This window comes from Pteronotus mesoamericanus, unplaced genomic scaffold (genome assembly GCF_021234165.1).
Source record: "Pteronotus mesoamericanus isolate MK-2021 breed Mesoamerican mustached bat unplaced genomic scaffold, CSHL_Meso_final contig_20, whole genome shotgun sequence".
In the NCBI taxonomy this organism is placed as follows: Eukaryota; Metazoa; Chordata; class Mammalia; order Chiroptera; family Mormoopidae; genus Pteronotus; species Pteronotus mesoamericanus.
The window spans coordinates 89,764,254-89,785,191 of NW_026555085.1; the positions used below are offsets into that span (position 1 = coordinate 89,764,254).

Sequence of the window (20,938 nt, forward strand, 5' to 3'; positions counted from 1 at the left end):
TGGCTGGGTATAACATTCTGGGTTGTAGATTATTTTTCCTTAGAAGTTTAAAGGATTTGTCCCATTTCCATTTTTGCTCTTTGGAACTGAAACCGTTCCGATCCCTGATACTTTGTATGTTACTTTTTTTTCCTCTAAGTTGGTAGAATGTCTAGTCTCCACTGTTTGAAAATTTTACGGTAATGTTTATTGTTATAGACCTATTTTCATCCTTTCAACCAGGGGGCTCATGTCTTCTCACTTCTGGAAATGGTTAAAAATTATTTTTATTTCCTTTTTTGTGTTTTCTCATTATCTCTCTTGAATCCCTATTATTCAGAGTAGAACCTTTTGGACAGGTACTCCAACTTGCTTATGTTTCTCTCCCATTTCTGTGTCATTTTCCTTTACTTTCTGGGAGAGTTCCCTAATTTCATCTCTCAACCTTGCTTTGAGGTTTTGATGTCTCCTGTAAGTCTTTCCAAGAAGTTTAATTTTCCTTCAGATTGCTTTTCTTTGTTTTGGGCTCACATGCTAGATACTGTCCTCGGATCTTGAGGAACTCATTTCTGGCCATGATTAAGGTTGGAGGAAGAAACCACTGAGAACTCGCAAACAGATGAGTAGCATCTGATGATGCTGAGCTTTATTAGGATGGTCTGGATGAGCTCTTTGGGAATCTTCCCAATGTCAGTGTCTGCTCTGTCCTCATGGAATAGTCATATATTCCCAGAGACTTTATTCAGCCTTGGCAGTGAGGGACTAGAGGCAGGGTCCTGTGAGTCAAGTAGAGGAAGGTAGGTGTGGGGTATTCTCTGCTCTCAGCATCACTCTTTATGAGATTAATCACTAGATTGTATGCATACATATGCGTGTATGTGTATATGCGCGTATGTGTACATACGCAGGTAATTCTCATTAATCATGGAGTCACTCTTTGCAAATATGTCTCCTCACTAAAGGTTATAATGCTCAAAGCGAAGCTCACGGCGCTTGCTTGGCCATTCGTTCACAGACGTGCAGTTAAACGTTGAGCAGCCTGATGTGCGTGGTCCCAGCCCAGGCAGAACAAAGTGATGCTCTGCCTTCTAGTTTCAGCTCCTACTGTAAACAGGTGTCCTTTTCAGTCTCCTGGGTGTCACATTTTTCATGTTTTTGCACTTCTCTCTTGGTGATTTCAGTGTTTCAAATGGCCCCCAAGCACACTGTTGAACTTACCAGGTGTTTCTGAGCCCAGGAAGGCTGTGACATGTCTTATGGAGAAAATGGGCCTGTTAGATAAGCTGCATTCAGGCACGAGTTGTACAGTGTTGGCCAAGACATCAGTGTTACTGAATCAACAATCTTTATTTAAATAAGGCGTCTTTAAACAGAAAAACATAAAACAAAGTATGTATGGATAGATGGGTAATGATTTGCGACCAGAGGCTCACAGGAATCTAATCCTGTGTTTCCCCTTGTCGTCTTAAGTCCAGGGTTTTCTCCCTTAATGCTCACAAAGACGTCCTGGACTGTAACTACCGCAAATACTGAGAATCGGCCACAGGTGTGCCCGTACCTACATCTACCTCCCCGCACCTTCAGCTGTGCCCCGTGTTCACTCCTGCACAGACCTCCTCTTGTGCCCTTGCTGGAGGGTAGACGTGTGCTCGAGGTGGGGAGAGGCCATCAGCCAGCAGGCGTTGGAGTGAGTGAGGCCATTGAAGAATCTTCTGAGGAGACTTGCCGCCTGACCCTCCACATGTTCGCAGTCTCTTCTTCCTCCCCATCCACCCCGCCTCAGCCCCAGATGCGTGTGCTGCACTGGGGCTCCTGCCACTTCGAACGGTTCTGCAGGGCCAGGCTGGGTGGTCCTCGCTGCTTCCTCCTGTCTGCCCAGGAAGTGGATTTTGTTGTGCCTTTAAGCCCTCTGAGCTGGTTACCATGTCCATCAGCTTTCCAGATTCCGATTTTTTTTATTGTTGTCCTTTGCCCTGTCCTTATGTTTCTCTATGTCCTGTCCGTTTACTTTAGTATTTTGGGGCTTTGGGAGAAAACAAATATTGATGGGGTGTTCTCTCTGCCATCCTAATTCATTCCTTTTCTCGTGTCATAAGTCATGTTCCTGAGATAAGTTAATAAGTTGAGATCAGTATGCCACCACCTTTGCCATATGGCCTTGGAAGATGTCGAAATTGCTAATGTTTGCATGTTCTGGATTGTAAAGGATTTAAGAGTTCTTTGACTTGCTAACAAGGGAATGAAAAAAACATCTTCCTTTTTCCTGCTCTACCATGCCTTTATAAGGAAATGTGAATTAGTAGGTGTTTTTATAAAGCATTCTTCCAGCTGAGAAAGAGAATGTCTAGTCAGAAGTAGACATTTTTTCCAATTTCATTACAGCTATAATCCTCTCCAGGCTTCTTATAAAATTTTTGAGCTGAGATTCTGAATGCTTATTTTTCACTGTTCGCATGCTAAACAAAACTGTTGATCACTTCCAGATCACTTTCTTTTCCTCATTTTCAAACTCTCTACGATTATAAACCAATGTAGAAAGGTAATAGCTACTTTAAAAATCGACTAAGACTCCAGTTGGAGGGGGGAAAGATACCAGTGGTTACATTGATACTCATTGTTTTAGGATCTTTTCTATCAAAAGGGTTTGTTTTGTTTTGTTTTGTTTTTTTTCAGAGTTTAGCTTTTTATTGAACATGTTGCAAAAGTCAGACAGCCCGAAGCCCACGAGACCGGCAGGCTGCTGACAGCCTTCTTTCCCTGCCTGGGCGGCCGCCATGCCGGGGGCCCTACCTCGAGCAGGAGGCCCCCGATGTCGACATTGGCCAGGGCCTTTGCAAACACGCCTGGGCAGAAAGGGTCAACATTTACACCGGCTGCTTTAATGAGGGCGTTGACCTTAGCCTCCGTCACGGTCACCGCATTGTCATGCAGGATGAGGGCCGAGGTCCTACACGTGAACTCCCCGCTGGAGGCCGCGTTGTGGGTAGGTGCTAGTCTGTCTCCTGTGGAAGTGAGGGCCTCACCCTCGCGCAACCTTAGCTTCCTCGGAAGGACTGAGCACCCAACTGGCAGCTGGCACCTGGGGAAAGGAGCTCAAGGTTTTTTTTAATCTTTTATTCTGATTTTTAAAAGAGTAATGTATAATCTTTGTAGAAAAATTGAAAATGTGGGAAAAAGAATCACTTTTATTCATATAACTCAGAGGTAATTACTGCAGATATATATACATAGATCTATATAGTCTTTATTTTTAAATATAATGTATCATTAGCATTTTCCATGCATTCTCCCAAGATCATTTTTAATTACTACATTCAAATTTACTGATCTTTTTTTGTAAAGGCCAAGGAGTATAATTTTTGACTTTGCAAGCCATATGGTCTCTGTTACAACTACTCAACTCTGCTTTTGTAGTGTGAAAGCAGCAATATATATTATATAAACAAATAAATGGGCATGACTCTTTACTACTAAAATTTATCTTCAAAAACAGGCAGCCCCAGATATGGACCATAGGCCACAATTTATCAACTGCTAGATATTTTTAAAACTTTTAATTTTGACATAATTATAGTTTACAAAGTTTCACAATCTTACAAGAGATCCTATGTACCCTCTATGCAGTTTCCCCCAAGTGTTATCTTAAATAACTACGGTACAATATCAAAACCAAGAAATATACATGTGTTTATCATTCTGTGCCATTTTATATGTGTGTAACCATCACAATATCCAGAACTATTCCATCACCTGAAGGTCTTCGTCATTCTACCCTGTATAATCACAACATCTCCTTCCGCAATCATCCCTACCTCTCGGCAATCACTCCATAATCTTGTCATTTTGAAAATGTAATACAAGTGAATCATACAATATGTGACCTTTTGAAATTGACTTCTATTACTCAGCATTGAGATTCATCCAGGTTGTTGCATGTATCAACAGTTTCTCTTTTTACAGATGAGTAATATTCCAGGGTATGCATAACTGTTTACTTAACCATTCAGCCAGCGAAGGGTGTTTTGGTTATTTCAAAGAATTCCTTTAAGGTTCTAGTGATCATCCATTCCGTGTGATTTAGCGTTCTGTAACAAACACTACAGACCTCATTAGTCTCCGTGTTTGGTTCAACTGACTTAGGCAGGTTTTTTCCCTTTCTTTCCTTGTAATCAAGCTTCCAAGTTGAATGTCATTCAGAATGTGGTAGTCCATGTATTTTAGTTTTTCAATTGGATCATATTGTATCATTATTTTAAATTCACTGAACTCTTTAAAACTCACTGACTTCAGCCAAAGTCTATTGTCTCTCCAGAGACTACTCATTTGTTTTGCAGGTTAGTACTGACATACACAGGGCCCAGCACAAATAGCACACCTTTTTTTTATGACAAAATCTTTTATTGTAAGTCATAAGCATATAATTCTGTAACATAACAATGTCACACTTAAACATACTATATGAAATCTTAGGTGAAATGTTCAAATTAAAACTATAAATTATTATACCTATATTATTACCCCACCAAATACACTTACCCAGGCGTCACTCCTACCAGACCCTGTATTTATGGTGACAGTTGAATAAATAGTCTTAGTACTTGCATCAGGTTCAAGTGTCAGTGTTACACTTATTACCTGTGATCTTAGAGAAATCACCTAAACTTGAACCTGTTTTCTTATCTAATAATAATAATGATGATGATAATAATACCAGCCCTGCCTCATAGGATTGCTGTGATTAGCACATGAGATTACATAGGAAAAGCATTTGGGGAACAGGAAAACAGTATAAAATGTTAAAGTAATATTTATACAATAAATCTTCATTAGTGTTTTAGACGAAGCAGCAGTTTTATAATTAGAATGAGTAGTTTTTGTTAACAAGCAAGTATGTGGAGGAGTAGGCTATCGTTGCTAAAAAAAAAAAAACAACAAAAAACGACCCTGTTTTACAGAGCTAGAGGCCACAGAACAGAGAGGATAAGTGGTATTTCTGTATGCTGTAATGGATAACCTGTGTTACAAATACAATACCATCTGGCAGATGTGAGAAGAAATTATTTAAATCAACAATGTGTGTAATGAGCTACCATCTGATTCCTGTTAATCAGGCCTTCCTTTTTAAAACTGTCTTCCCTTGGTTTCCATGACCCTGTTCTCTCCTGCTTCTCCTTTTGGCTTATCATCATCATCTTCTTGGCCCTTAAGTACGGAGTTCCCTCGAGATCATCCCTGTACTTCTCTTTCCACGACCTCTTCTCTGGCAGTATCATGCCTTTACATCACTCTCCAAACAAAGCCTCCATCTGTGTCTCTAGCCCTGACCTCCCTCCTTTCCATCCTGCTGGCTGGCTGACTCCTTTTCAAACTCAGTATTTCCAAAGCTGAGGTCATTTTTCTAACTAAGAGGGCCCTACTTTTCAAATTCTCCTTTACTATCCACAGCCCTACCATCTTCCCTGTCCTGGGGCATGCTCTCTCTGCCACCGCCTGGCTCCCTGATTCCCCACTAATCTAGTCATGTTGTCAATTCTTTGACCTCAGCAACTTCCGTTTCCTCTTTCCTTTCCATATCAGGACTACAACTTTACCTTTTTAACTAAAATCCTATCTTTTCTTCCCACCAACCATTCATCCCTCCTGCCTCCTGTCACATGAGCCTTCTGCAGTTCAGGTTCTTCCTACTCATTGTTTGCTTTTTTTTTTTTTTAAATTTTTAAATCCTTACCTGAGCACATGTTTACTGATTTTAGAGAGAGAGAGAAATTGGTTACCTCCCTTATGTGCCCCAATGAGGGGATCGAACCCACAGCCTAGATATGTGCCCCGACCAGGAATCAAACCCACAAACTTTTGGTGTACAGGACAATACTCCAACCATCTGAGCCACCCAGCCAGGGGGTCCTATTCAATGTTTCTGATTGCTCCCCTTGTTTATAGAAAAAAAGCCCAGATTTTTATTCTAATATAAAGTCTCCTCCATGATCAAACTGCTTTTTAAATCTTTATATACTCAACTCCAGATGAACAGAAAGGAAGTAATATGAAGTGAACTCTTTTTTTCTTTCAGAATTCCATAATGTTTTCCTTTTCTCGTGACACGTCTCTAACTTCACTTAATTTATGTGCATACTTTCCTTTCCTATGCTGGACCCACGTATGGTTTCTCTCAGTATCCCCACAGAGTTGCATGTAGCAGATATTTATCGAATGAATGATTGGTCCTGTGGTAGAAACTCAATTCTTGTTTGGCCCATGCATCCAGCAAGTATTTATTGAGCATTTTACTATGGGTCAGGTACTCTGAGGCGCTGGGACATGGTGGGCACGGTTTCAGCTTTTTTTTCCTTTTATATTGCGTTTATTTCTCATTTAACTTTTAAAATACTTATATGGTTAAATATTAAAATAGAAACAACAGCTAGTAGTTAAACATATTATGATTATAATCCTTCACTCATTCACCACTGCATTTAAAATACCAGTACAGAATATTATTCACGGTCCCCATCAGGAGGTCTGACCCTGAACACGATCCCTAGGATGATGTTCATTGCTCTCATATGCTTCTTCATGGTAATGGCACCTCTTTCCTGATTTCTATGAAAGTCTACCAGTTCTGCTCTCGCAGGGGGGCTCAGTTGGTTGGAGCATTGACCAATATACCAAAAGGTTACAGGTTTGATTCCCAGTCATTGCACATACTTAGGTCGCAGGTTCAAACCTACGTTGCCAGTTCAACCCCAGTTAAGATGCATGGTTGAGGCAACCGATTGATGTTTCTCTCTCTCTCTCTCTATTTCTCTACTTGCCACCCCACCACCATCAATAAAAACATATCCTCGGGTGAGGATTAAAAAAAAAAATGTCCACCAGTTTACTTGGTCCATTTTGTCAGTCTCTCCTACTTCCTTCCTCACAGGTAGGAGTTTTTTTACAGCAAAGAGAGTTTATCAGGAGAGAGAAAGCCATTCCCAGGAAAGTTTACCTTGAATCCAATGATTAGGCGACCTTTTCATGCAGTCCCTGATAAATGGGCACACTTTCACTTAGCACACACATACACCTTCCGTTCTAGTAGCAACCGTCAAGACATCGCCATTGGATTATTTATGACTTCATACTAAGGTATTAACTTTGTACTTATGTCTAAAGCAAAGCTATTAGGTGCTTTATTTAAGACTATATTAAATGTTAAATCATTATAACTATATACTGGTGGCCTGAAGGATACGGAATTTACCTGTTTCGTGAAGTGAGAGAAAAACACGGGTGAGTTTACAGAGGATCTTTCTAGGCGAAGGAAGTAGTTGGTGGGGAGGGAAAAAAAAAATAAAGAGTGAGGATATCAAGCTATTGAGGTCTCCAGTTAGTCATTTCTTCTCAGGCAGGCAATTCCATGAAACTAACATAATGTGCTCTTGGATCTTATACAGATGGCAATCAGGAATTATTTCCCTGTGAAGTCTGTGGAAGACGCTTTGCAGCAGATGTTCTGGTAAACATAAAGACATTTTGTAGATGTGTTTCATTGGAGTTAAATGAACTGTCAAGTTAGTGAGGAGGCCGCAGTGGCAAAGATTAAAGACAGATGTGGAGGGAAAGCAAGGGAAGAGCAGTGCATAACCTATGGCTGGCAGGCCGGGAGGACACCAAGGCTGCCCGATGCTGCCCCATTCATAGAGGAGCCCCTTAAACTGGGTCCCTGAACGGAAAGAATGCCAGATGAAAGCATCTTGGCACAGCCGATTGTCTCTTGAGAGCTTTTGGCTCTTTCGCCTTTTCTATAAGCATCAGAAATCCAAATTTTAAGGCCAAAGCACCAGGGAAATTAGCTAGTCAAGAGGAATGAACATTGAATTTAGAGCATCTGGAAACTTGGCTTTTAGCCTCAAATTTGTCACTAATTCTGACAAGTCCTTTAACCTCCCTCTGTTTCCTGCTTTGCCACGTATACAGACAGAAACCTCCAATTTCAGGGGTTTTGTGTAATTTGAACAAAATGGATGTGAGGCCTTTTCCAAGATTTAATTGTTAAACTAATTTCAAGCTAACTGCATATCATGTTTCCTGATTGATGCCTATGAAGTGAAATAAAGCCTTATTTATTTCAATGTTAGGGAATCAAACAGGTATTAGACCCCCAAGTTATAAAAATATTCCCAAGAAAAAATGATTTTAAAAAAATGATGATAATTCAGTTGTTAGTGGGGACATTTTAGATCACGGAGACTCACACGGAGCTACCAGGATTTGGACTACAGACCTGACTGCATTTGAGGCAGAAGACTACAAAATGAGGTTGTAGTTGTAGGTTTTATTTCTCTAGGGAATTTCAAAAACAAAGTGTCTGTTATTTTAATTAACTGCAGCCAGAGCTTCCTGAATCTGGAAGGGAAACTCTCAGGGCCCGGTGGCCTGGCAGCCCCCAGAGCGCGGCCCTTGCCTGGCCAGCCCAGGCCACGCCCATGGGAAAAGGTTTGAGACCCACGAGGTGCCCTCTGAGAGGGATCACTAAGTGTGAAGTGCGTCTTGGGTCTTCTTGAGTTTTATTTCCTAGGCCTATCTCTAGACTACAGAGAGCATCTGATCAACGGATCTGCTATCTCTCTTTTCCTTAGTTTAAAAAGATATGGCTTGTTTATAGACAGGTACGGTGATTTTCATAGCGCTTGTATTTTGTTGGGTCTGCACAAAGCAACCATGTAAGTGATAGCTGTTATGAGTGTCATATCCACCAAGGAAGGGGATTTAGAGTGGAAGGCAAAGATGTTGGTATAATCTCATGGTGGTGCAGTAACAGACTTCATAAAGCTGGTACATGGGTAGAGCAATATGTGTTGGTTCCCTGGTTTTTATACCAGAAATGCTAAGGACTCCTGGTTGGAATAAAGAATGCTTTCCCTGCTGAATGTCTTACAAATACTGTAATATTTTTAAATTGAATATGATAAGCTTAGGTTTGTTCTGAAATAAATGACTTCACTAATCACGTGGAATGTTTGGGTAAATTCAAGGAAAATGTCTTTATAAGTTAAATGGAACTGGTGTGTTCTTCATTTATTTTATGGTTGTTCCAGTTGTCTTTTGCAGATGTTCTCAGCTATTTCTTTGAAACCACTCTGCTCCTATTCAGGAGTTAAGTGGTTTAATTTGCTGTATGTAGAAAAGTGGCCCATTTAAACTAATTTTGAAATACTAAATGGTAAGAAGTGTTTTTCTGAGAAGGTTCTATTGATAGGAAACTACGTTTCCCCTTGCTCTATGCAAAGGGCTATTTCAAAAGAATGGTAAAACTGAATATTAAAGTTGTTGGGACTCAAATTTCCTGTTTTATTACTGGATGACTTGCTTTTGAAATTCAGTAACAGTGAAGGCAGGAAACAGAATAGAAGAAGTAGTCAACAAAACTTTGTTGGTTTCAGTGAGTAACTAAAAACAGCTCAATTATCAGGAATATTTATTTCAGTTTCAACTACAAAGTTTGTCTTTTCAACATTATTTAATGCTTAAGACCGTTCATACAGCCCAAGTGGTGTAGTTAAATGTATAAAACCAAATTTGAAGGAAGTCTCTCTAGCTCTGGAGGCCTTTCTTTGACCTTGACCAAACATAATATCTAGTTATGTGTAACATGGGTGAGGGGAGCCAGATGGATTTGCTCTGCTGTGATTTGAGAGTTAGAGAATGAACTTGGCTCTGAAGGTGCAACTCAGTCACTGTAGTGGGAGCTGCCTGAGTACACTGCAGCGTTACAAACTCGGTGATTGTACATTTAAAAAACTTTTAATCCATGTTCTTTCTTTTCTAGGAAAGGCATGGACCAATATGTAAAAAACTCTTCAACAAAAAACGTAAACCTTTCAATTCCTTGAAACAAAGATTGCAGGGCACTGACATTTTCACTGTGAGGACCACTCCTCAATCCAAGGTATTATCAGTATCTTCCTTATTGTTCTTGATTACATCCTTAAGTACGTTAAAGCCTCTTTCTGGCTCTCTGGCTTCATTTTTACTTGATAGAGCAGTGTAATGTCATGTAAGTATAATCCACCTTTACTGTTTTCTTTTTAATCATGCTCACTAAGATTTCCAAATGTATTTCAGATACTTTCCAGATGTGGCAAAAAAGAATCTTGTTTATACTTTCATTAGAGTAGCATTAAATCTAGCAATTAACTTGGAAGGAAGTCACTTTTAATCTTACATTTAAATCTTCTTTAAATTTTTGTAGTTTCTTTTTTTTTCTGATTATTAGTTTGTGTTTTCCCTCACTACTGTCACTTGTGAATTTTATTACTGTATTTTCCAAACCTCTTTCAGTACTTCTGAAAAAACAAATTCTCCTTTCCTTTCCAAATTTTCTCAGTCCTGTTTCCTGGAAATCCAAATCCCAGCTGAAAAAAAAAATTATAATGGAGAAATAAATTGTATAGGTTAGCATCTGTCGGTTTTATTTTATTTTTTTATAGCCTCCCCCCGTGAGGAAAGCTAACTGGAGACAACAACATGAAGACTTCATTAATGCAATTCGATCAGCAAAACAGTGCACCCTAGCCATTAAGGAAGGCCGGCCTCTCCCACCTCCTCCGCCTCCGTCCATCAACCCAGGTGTGTGGCCACTTTGGTTTGCTTTTGACCTTCTCAACCAGTGGAGGCGGTGCTTGATTTTTGGCCAAGCAACCATTCCTCCTGTACACTCTAAAACTAACAATAGCAATTAAATTTTATAAAAGTAATTTTATGATAAATTCGTACTTTTCTTTCACTTGTGCCTAAGGATTCTGTGCTCCCTTCTGACTCTATCTCAGTATGAGAACACCGCCACACCCGGTGTCATGGCGTCGCATAACCGCAGGAGATGCATGGCATCGAGGCTGGTGAGAGGGCGCCGTGCGGAGCCATTGAAGCAGCTCTGCGGTAGCTCCCCGGTGGCAGCAACCTACAGCTCTTTTTCACTTTTATTTTTTGAGATATAATTCCCATAATATGAAGTTAAAACTTCACCATTTTAACCACTTTAAGTTGTGACATTTAGTGTCCCACAGCTTTTTTTACACTAAACTTATTATTTAATAGTAAGTTTCAAAATGTATAACACTTTCAATATGTCAGTATGCATTTGTTAATATAAGTACACTTTCCTGCATAACCACAATACTATTACTGCACTTAACATATAGGCTCACATTTTCTCAATTATCTTAATATCTTTTAACGCTCTCTCCTCTTCCCCGCACCACAATCCAAGACTTAGTCGAGGTTCATGTATTGTCTGTTGTTGTCTGTTTAGTCTCTTCTAATCCTGCACAACACCTCTACCAGGCCAATTACATTTTAGCATTTCTCATGTTCTAGAGTTGGCTCTTTTTTTCAGTCATATTAGTGTTTAACTTGTTCTTCTATCCCCCATCTTTCTGTAAATTGGAAATTAAGGCCAGAAGCCTGATTAGATTAGTATTGATATTAATCCTTTCTCAGATACAGGATTTTCCAATATTTTCTCCCATTTGGTGTGTCTTTTCACTCTCTTGATGGTAACTTTTAATACAAAAAAGGTTTTAATTTTGATAAAAGTCCAATCCAATTAATCTTTCTCGTTTTCTAGCTGTTGGTGTCAAACCCCCAAAAAATCATCACATAATTCCATGTCCTGAAGCCTTTCCCCCATGTTTTCTTCTAAGAGTTTCATAGTTTTAGCTCTTACGCTTAGATCTTTGATCGGGTTGAGTTAATTTTTGTATGTGGTGTAAAGTAAGATCCCAACTTTATTGAAAGTTGGATATCTAGTATTACATGTGATTATCTAGTCTCCTCAGCACTAATTGTTTAAAAGACTATTCTTTCCCCATTGAATGATCTTGGCACCTTTATCAAAAATCAATTGGCCATACATGAGAGGGTTTGCTTCTGGGATCTCTATGCTATTCCATTTGTCTATACGTCTGCCTCTCTTATGGTAGTACCACACTGTTTTTATTAGCATAGCTTTGTAGTAAGTTTTAAAAGCAGGAAGTGTGAGTTCCCCAAGATTGTTTTGGCTATTTGGCAAACTTTGAGATTTCATATGAATTTTTAGAATTTTTTTTTTAATTTCTAAAAATGCCATGGTAGTTTTTATAGGGATTACATTGTTCAGGTGCTATTGTCATCTTAACCATATTGTCATCCATTCCATGAACATGTGATGTCTTTCCATTTATTTACATTTTCTTTAATTTCTGTTGGCAATGTTTTATAGATTCACTGCATGTGTCTTTCACACCCTTGGTTAAATTTATTCCTAAGTATTTTATTCTTTTTGATGTTATTGTAAATAGAATTGTTAACTTTCTTTTTAGATTGTTCATTGCTAATGTATAGAAATAGAATTGATTTTTGTGTTGATTTTGTATACTGAAATTTGTTTATTAACGTGAACAGGTGTTTGTTTTTTGGGGTTTTTTTTTTCTGGTGTGGAATCTTAGGGTTTTCTACATACAAGATTATGTCTTTGTGAATAGAGATAATTTTACTTCTTTCTCTCCAATTTGTATGCCTTTTATTTCTTGTGTCTTAATCTTATGGCTAGGACTTCCAATACTATGTTAAATAACACTGGCAAAAGTAGACATCCATTTCTTGTTTTCCATTGAATATAATGTTAGCTGAGGGTTGTAATGGACTATTTAAGCATAAATAATAGCATATTGAAGGGATTATAACATGTGAAAGTGAAATGTATGAAAACAGTAGGGCAAGGTTGAGGAAAATGGACATTGACCTGTCCAGACCACATCCAGCCATGTACTGTGAAAAATAGAGACATTTATTAAAGAAGATACAAGATACAAGAAATGTGGTACATAGGAAAATGACGCCTTAGTCCCCTTCAAAGTAGGCACCTTGGGAACTCATCTACAGTTATGACCTTCTTGAGGAAATCTGTTTCATTGGTAGTGGTTTGAATCAAGTCATTAGCAACTGCAGCTCGACGTTCCTTCTGTTGTGGTAGCAGGAGCCATGGAATGAATTTTGCCCACAGCACATTTCATCCCAAGATCCTGCATCAAAATCCTCAGACATAGTAGTTTCTGGAATCCCCAGATCAGCTTTGTCCATATTCAACATCCTCAGGTGTTCTGCCTGTTGCAGGCCTTCCAGAACGTGGATCACTTTCAGCATATTCTCAACCATCGTTGAAGTGTTTGTGCCACAATTTTATTTGCACTGTACTCATTGCATCGTCCCTGAAAACCTTCTGAATCATCTGAATAGTTTCTGAGGAGGAATGTTCAAGCTTAACACAAAATTTGTTGTAGATGCTTTGTTCTACAGCTTGCTCAGTCATTTTGAATGTGATGGCCACACAGTACACATGCTCACTCTATGACACCTACTGCCCCCCCTGGCCAGTATAGTGAAGTAGTCATTGTTCACACCTGCATATTCCAGTCCACTCTCGTTGGCTGCCAAGTTACATAGGTGTTGTGCAAACCATTCTCATTATATTAAAAATGGCAGGATTTTTTCCAGAAAGACCTCGTATATTGTTTAAAGGTTCACATTATACATGACTAGACATAGTATTATTTGAAGGTAGAGCATTATATTGTAAAGATGCCTATTATAAACCCTGAACACCCCCAAAATATTGACATATAGCTAATATGACAATATCTGGAGTGGAAATAAAATGAAAAGAAAATCATTCACAAAAGAAGATAGGAAAAAAGGAACAGAAAACAGATGGGATAAAGAAAAATAGCTAGATGGTAGACTTAAATCTAATTACATGGATAGTTGCATAGACATGACCTAAAACTTAGATGAAAGACAGAGATCGTCCAACTGAATAATAAAGCAAGGTCCGATTATATGCTTCTACAAGAAATTCATTTTAAATATAAAGACCCAAACAAGTGGACTGGGCAAGTGACAGAACGAATCGGTAGCTCCATGGGCCAGGAGAGGCACTGAACTTGCTAAGGAACAGCTGATTGGAGACTCAATTTCTTAGCATGTTCAAATCTGAATCTCAGTTGAGAAGTCAGATTGTAGTTTTCTTGAAGAGGTGGGGATGACCAGAAGAGGACACACGGGAGACTGTTAGGGACATTCTGTATCTTAATCTGGACTGGTTACATGGCTGTGTGCTGTTTGTGAATATTTCATAGAGCCATACATTTATGATTTGTGCCTTTCCTCTTAGATTAAAAGGAAAAAAGAGAAATAAACACCAGCATGTTTTTTCAGCAAATGACCTTTGACTGGCATGTTTAAAACATGGAAAAGATATACATCAAATAATAATCATAACACTGCAGTGGCTAATGTTAGTATCAGGCAACGTAAACTTCAGGGCAAGTATTATTAGCAGAAAAAATGATTAAAAGGTATATTCCTCAAGAAGACCATGAGTCCTAAATGTTTATGTACCTAGTAATAGAGTTTCCAAGAACATGAAACAGAACTGGCAAAACCGGGAGGAGAAGCAGACAATTTTACAATTATAGATTTTATCATTGACCTTTTAATAACTGATGAAATAAGCAGCAGGAAAATCAGTAGGGATAATAGAAAACTTGAACAGCAGTATCAACCAGTTTGACCCAACTGACATCTATAACCACAATGTGACGCACAGGAAGAGCAGAATATAATTTTCCTCAAGTACATATAGAACATTCACCCATAGACAGTGTGCAGGACCACAAAGTGGGTCTAAAAGGATTAAAAGAAACAGTGACCAGAGGGTTGGGGGTAGAGGGATAACGGGGGAAAGAAGGTGAAGGGTCTAGTCAAGGAACATGCATAAAGGGCCTGCGGTGATGGGCAACAGCGCGGGGAGTGGCTGAGAGAGTGGGCGTGTGGGGCGGACAGGACAGAGGGGGGCAGTGCGGGGGAAACTGGGACAACTGTAATTGAACAATACTAAAAAAAGTGAAAGAATTAAATCTAAAAGGATAAAATCATACAGACTGTGTTATTTGACCATATTGGAGTAAGAAAAAGGGCTCCTGGACATGGACAGCGGTGTGGTGATTGTGCGAGTGGGGAGGGCATGGGTGGAAGTGGAAGCGGGTATAAGGGGGATAAATGGTAACAAAAAGTACAATAAAAATAAATAAAATAAAAATAATTAATGATGAAAATATACCTAGAAAACTCCTGAATATCTGGAAATTAACAACTCATTTCTAAAAAACCCACGGATCTAAAAAGAAATCACTATAGTAATTAGAAAATATTTTGAACTGAATGGTAATAGAAAACATATCAACATTTGTGGGATTCAGCTAAATCAATGACTGGAAGGAACTTTATAGCTTTAATGCTTATATTGGAAAAGTAAAAAGCTTTAAGTCAATTACCTAAAATTTTCTCTTTAAAAAGGTAAAAAAAAAAAAAAAAAAAAAGAACAAATTACACCTAAATTAACTAGGGGGAAGAATATAGTTTTAAGTAGAGGAAGAAAATAGTTTCCTATTGCCAAAGGCGTCAAACTAGGGTGCATTTTATCTCCCTATTTATTTACTCTGTACACGGAGCATATATAAAAAACTGGGCTAGGCTCAGAAAGGAGGAGTGAAAAGTTGGTGGGAGAAATATCAATAACTTAAGATGTGCAGATAATACCATCTTACTGGCAGAAAGTCTTAATGATTTGAAACAACTGCTGACGAAAGTGAAAGAAGTGCCAAAGCAGAACTGCATTTAAACATCAAGAAGACAAAAATCATGACCACAGAAGAAATACACAACTTTAACAAAGACATCGCATAGATAATGAAATAAAGATTTTGCTTACCTTGGCTCAGTCATCGATTCAAGTGGACGCTGCAGCTGAGAAATTTAGAGAAGGCCAGAGACTCAGAGAGGCAGCAATGGAAGAATTAGAAAGGATCGCCCAGAGCAAAGATGTTTTTAGAGACCAAGACTAAGATCATCTACACTCTCATATTCTCAGTTACTATGTATAAATATGAACGTTGTTTAGTGAAGAGACTGATAGGACAAAAATGGATTCATTTGAAATGCGGTTTTGGAAGAGAGCTGTATGGGTCCCCTGGACCACAAGAAAGGTGAGCAGGTGGGTTCCAGGGCAAATTAAGCCTGAAATACCAGTGGAGGCAAACATGACAAGACTGAAGTTGTCCTACTTTGGGCACATCATAGGAAGGCAGGGCTCTTTGGAAAAGACAAAATGCTGGTGAAAAATAGAAGGCAGCAGGAAAAGAGGAAGACCAAATAGGAGCTGAGCTGATACCATAAAAGAAGCTGTAGGTATGAGCCTATAGGAGCTCAGCAGGGCTACAGGGGACAGGATATTGTGGACCTCCCTCATCAGAGGGTCACCAGAAGTCAGAACTGACTCAACAGCACATTACACACAAGATAATAGTAAATGCAATTCATCGCATTAATTTTGTTAAAATATTTTAAAATATTTTTATTTTTAAAAGCACATGATCATCTCAATAGATACAGGCAAAGCCTATGGCAAAATGTAATACCCATAAATGTTTAAAACAGTACTTAGGTAGAAATAGAAGGAAACTTCCTTAATAAAAGACGTCTTTGAAAATCTATAGCTAACATCACGTTTAATGGTGAAAGCTGAACACTTTCTTACTGAGAAATGGAAAAAAAAAAGAATGTCCTTTAATGTCACTTCTCTGCAACACTGTACTGAAGATAGTACCCGGTGTAACAAGGGAAAAATTATATATATATAATTCATAAAAATATACTAGATATAAATGATATATACACGTATCATTTAAAGACTGAAAAGGAAGAAATAAAACTATCTTTATTCACAGACAACAAAATCATGAACAGGTAAATGTAGAAAATCTTTGGAAAATACAAAAAAAGCCACTGAAATTAAAGTGAATTAACAAGCTCTCAGGATATAAGGTAAATATACACACCTGAGTGTGTTTCCATATTCTAGGCACACACAATTGAAAAATGAAATTAAAAATACCACCCTATAATAATATTAAAAAAATTAAATACTTAGATACATATTTTTTAAAATGTTAGACCTGTAAAATGAAAACCTTATAATGTTGCTTAGCAAGAGCTCAAAGGGGAACAGAAAGTATGTAGAGATTTCCCATTTTCATGGTTTGGATGATTCAGTATTTTGTTTTGATGTCAGTTCTGTTCATATTGATCTGGGACCTTGGGGTGATTCCAATAAAAATCCCTGCAAGTTTTCTTTTCCAAGTAGGAATTGACTGGCTGATTCTAAAATTACATGGAAATTCAAAGGGTCTGAATAGCCAAGACAGTTTGTGAAAAAGAATACAATTGGAGAACTTAGACTACCTTATGTCAAGATATACTATAAAGTTACAGTGATCATTACAATTTGCAATTGGTGTATCGATTGAACATAAAAGGGAATCTAGATATAAACGCCTCCTCCCCTACCTTTTTGGCAAACATAATTCAATGTGGAAAAGGAAAGTATTATTAACAAATGATGCTGGAATAGCTGGATATCAATATGGGAAAAATGGACCTTGACCCTTATACCATGTACAAAAATTAACTCAGAATGGATCATTGACCTAACACAATTCCAACAACTATAAAATTCCTAGAAAAAAAATCTTTGATCTCAGGGTCAAGATTTCTTAGACACCAAAACTTTTTTTAAAGAAAATTGATAAATTGGGCATCACCAAAATTAAAAATTGTAGTCTTGAGAGATACCATTAAGAGAATGCAAAGGTAAGCCGCAAATATTTATAATATATGTATCTGTCAAAGGACTCGCATCGAGAATATATAAAGAACTCATACAACTCAATAATAAGACAAACAAACCAAGAGGGAAAAGGCAAGAGATATATTTGAACCAACACATCAAAAAATAATGAACAATACAAAGATGCAAGGAAAATAAGACCAGCAACACTGAAAGGAAAAGAAATCAAGAGAGACAAGAGGGAAGGGGGGGGCAGGGAAAGGGAAGGGAAGGGGAAAGTCAAGGAACATATAGCAAGGACTCATGGACAAAACCAAAGGGGAAGAGCTGAGGGAGGGAAGGAGGGAGGGGGCAAGGGAAAGTGGTGGGGGGGGGGAGGCAGAGACAAATGTATTTGAAAAAATAAAATTAAATTAAAAAAACAAAAAAACAAAAAAATAATGAACAAAAGCACATTAACAGATATTCAATATTATTTTTGTCAGGGAAGTGTAAATTAAAACCACAATGCACTACCACTACATATCCACTTGAATGGCTAAAATTAAAGACTGACGATATAAATGATGGTTAGATGTGGAGTAATGGGCAAATCTCATACACCTCTCATGGGAATATAAAGTAGTACAGGCACTTTGCACTGATATTTTCTTAAACATAGACTTAACTATACAGCAACTCCAATCCAAAGTATTAATGCAAAAAACTCAAAACATAGCCTTGTAAAATTAATGGTCATAGCAACTTTATACAGCATAAACTGTAAACATTCTGAAAATGTTCATCAACAAGTGAATGGATAAACAAATTGTGGAATATTTCTAAAATGGAACACAATTCAACAGTAAGAAATTTCTACTACACGTGAAACATCATGGTTGTTCTATTAAATGAATTATAACACCTTTAGTGACATGAAAATACATCTTTGGTTGCTTGAGACTGGGGTTATTGACTGAAAGGTGCACAAGGGAACTTTTTTGGGTGCTATATTTAATTGTGGTAGTTACATGAAAGTATGCGTTCATCAGAACTAATTGAACTGGACATTTAAAAAGGATGGCTTTTATTGCATGTAGATTATTTCTCAAAGTTTATTTTTGAATGTAAAAAAACAACAAAAACCAAAATTCCACTGTATAATCATGAAATAAAAATCATTTGAAAAGTAAATCATCTGATCTTCTTTACTAGATAATAATTTTAGTAAGTGCTTCTTTTGCTGCGAGCTAATGAAGATGTCGTTAAAATAATGTGTTGTCTTAAGATGTTCCATAGAAAGAGATACTATGACTGTGATTTTGATAATACTTTGGCAACAAGATTCATATAACAACAACATCTCTTATGAGAAATACTTTATTTCAATAACAGAAACTACAGTTGAATTACTACCCTATGGTTCTTTAGCTGAATAAGTGAAACCATGTCAGACATGTGAATTTCTATTATTTTCTATGTTGAACTTAAAATGCGGGGATTATTGTTTTTTAAATAAATAATTTCCTTTGTAAGACCTCATCAAACATAAAATTATTTCTCTGCTTCTATCAGTTTCATGCTTAAATACAGTTTCATAATTAAATTATTTTCTGTACTCTCATATGCACCAAACAAAATTATATACAATAGAACAGTTTAATTAGTATAAAATTATTTTGATTGTTCAGGAATTTTATATTAGCCCATATATTCTCAGGCTTAAATAGTAGAAAATGCATAGAACCGTAACCATAATTATATAGAATACAGCCTAGCATGCATGAGTTTGCAAGTAATTTTCTCTTTTTTTCAGCATGATTCCCTGTTTCATGACTCCGTTTTTGTGACATGTATATATGCATTCTAGGTCTTACTCAGTTAAGTGAGTCTGCCAACCATTCAACTTTCCAGGATGTTGTGAGAGTTTATAGGTACAATGATATTAAATATTTATCACTGGGATTTTCGGTGAGGCCTGGGACATTCGGTCACCATTTCACAGGGTTACATAGACAGGGGTACTCAACAAAATGTTTGCACTTTTAAATGATACTTGCTTTTCTATTTTTATTTCTTTTTCAATGAGATCTAACCATCCCCCCCGCCCCCCCCCGCGCCCCATAGTCCTCATAAGAATCCATTTTGCCCTGGCTGGTGCAGCTCAGTTGGAGGATTGTCCTGTAAGGAAAGGTGGTGGGTCCAAGCGCTCGTGATCCAAGGTCTGGACACCCGCGGAAGGCAACCAACCCAAGCTTCTCTCTCACATCGGTGTTTCTCTCTCTCTCTCTCTCTCTCTCTCTCTCTCTCTCAAAGCAATGAATAAAGTGTCCTTGAGTAAGGATTAAAAAAAAATCCATTTGTAGTCAGACTTAAAACCACCATCTATTAAAATAGTCTAGTGATTTTTGTGACACTATGATTGATAAAGAATTGAATCTGAAACGAGAGTAGAGCATGTAGCCAGTCACGCTGTGCTCAGATTATTGTTCCTGAGAAATACTGGTTCTGTTCTCAGAAGATCTGAGGCTCCCTTTCTCTGCCCCCAAAGTCCGGGCTTCATGTTCCTCCTGGCGCTCCCGGAGGACGCGGTGCCTCCTCGCCACCGCCTGGAATGGTGACTGTCTGCCCCTTTGCCCAGTCCTCCAGTCCCCTCTGAGCTTTTGTTGGCAGGGAAATACACTTCAGCTCGGTTGTCTCCATGTGCCAAACATACAGAAGGGCAGCAATGAATGAACGAAGTGAAATTAAGCAAGCAGCACAGTCATTGCTGCAATCGTTGCCTGTGTCCGAGGCCCGGTCGGTCCATGGTAGCCGCGCTGCTGCTCTAGGTCTTGACTTTACAGCTGGTGAAAATGAAGAAATACACTCCCAGGCAAGAGCCAAGTTCCAGGGGGTTTTCTACACCATTGTGAGCTCTGCATGATCATGGAACTTTGTGTTTTACCTTTTCTAAACAGTTTTGCTCTTGCTTGGTGGTTGGAAACAGAACCTTGCTGGGCTTGTTTCCCTATGGTAATAGCATGCTCTGCCCCGCCCACCCTGCCAAGCCCTCCTGCGGATTATTTTAGTTAACTTTCACAACAACCTGATGAAGTAGGTGATACGCAGTTACTGGAGAAATTGAAGCTTAAGGAGGTTGAGTAACTCGCCCATGTTCACACACAGCAAGTGAAGGGCTGGGGCTGAAACCAGTCCAGCAGGTCGCAGAGCCTCCACCGTTTCCCAACGCTGCCCTATTTTCTTTTTTTCAAGGAATTTATCACTGTGGGAAAA

At 38.4% G+C, this 20,938-nt stretch overlaps 1 protein-coding gene across 1 annotated transcript in view; it reads left to right on the forward strand.

Moving 5' to 3' along the window:
- The window catches only part of ZC2HC1B (zinc finger C2HC-type containing 1B), a 34,162-nt gene that overhangs the window by 2,501 nt on the left and 10,723 nt on the right, over positions 1-20,938 (forward strand). Inside the window, exons 2-4 of the mRNA XM_054568966.1 lie at positions 7,416-7,477; positions 9,791-9,910; positions 10,452-10,590. Coding sequence (XP_054424941.1) covers positions 7,416-7,477; positions 9,791-9,910; positions 10,452-10,590 — 321 coding nt within the window. The remainder of the gene's footprint in view (positions 1-7,415; positions 7,478-9,790; positions 9,911-10,451; positions 10,591-20,938) is intronic.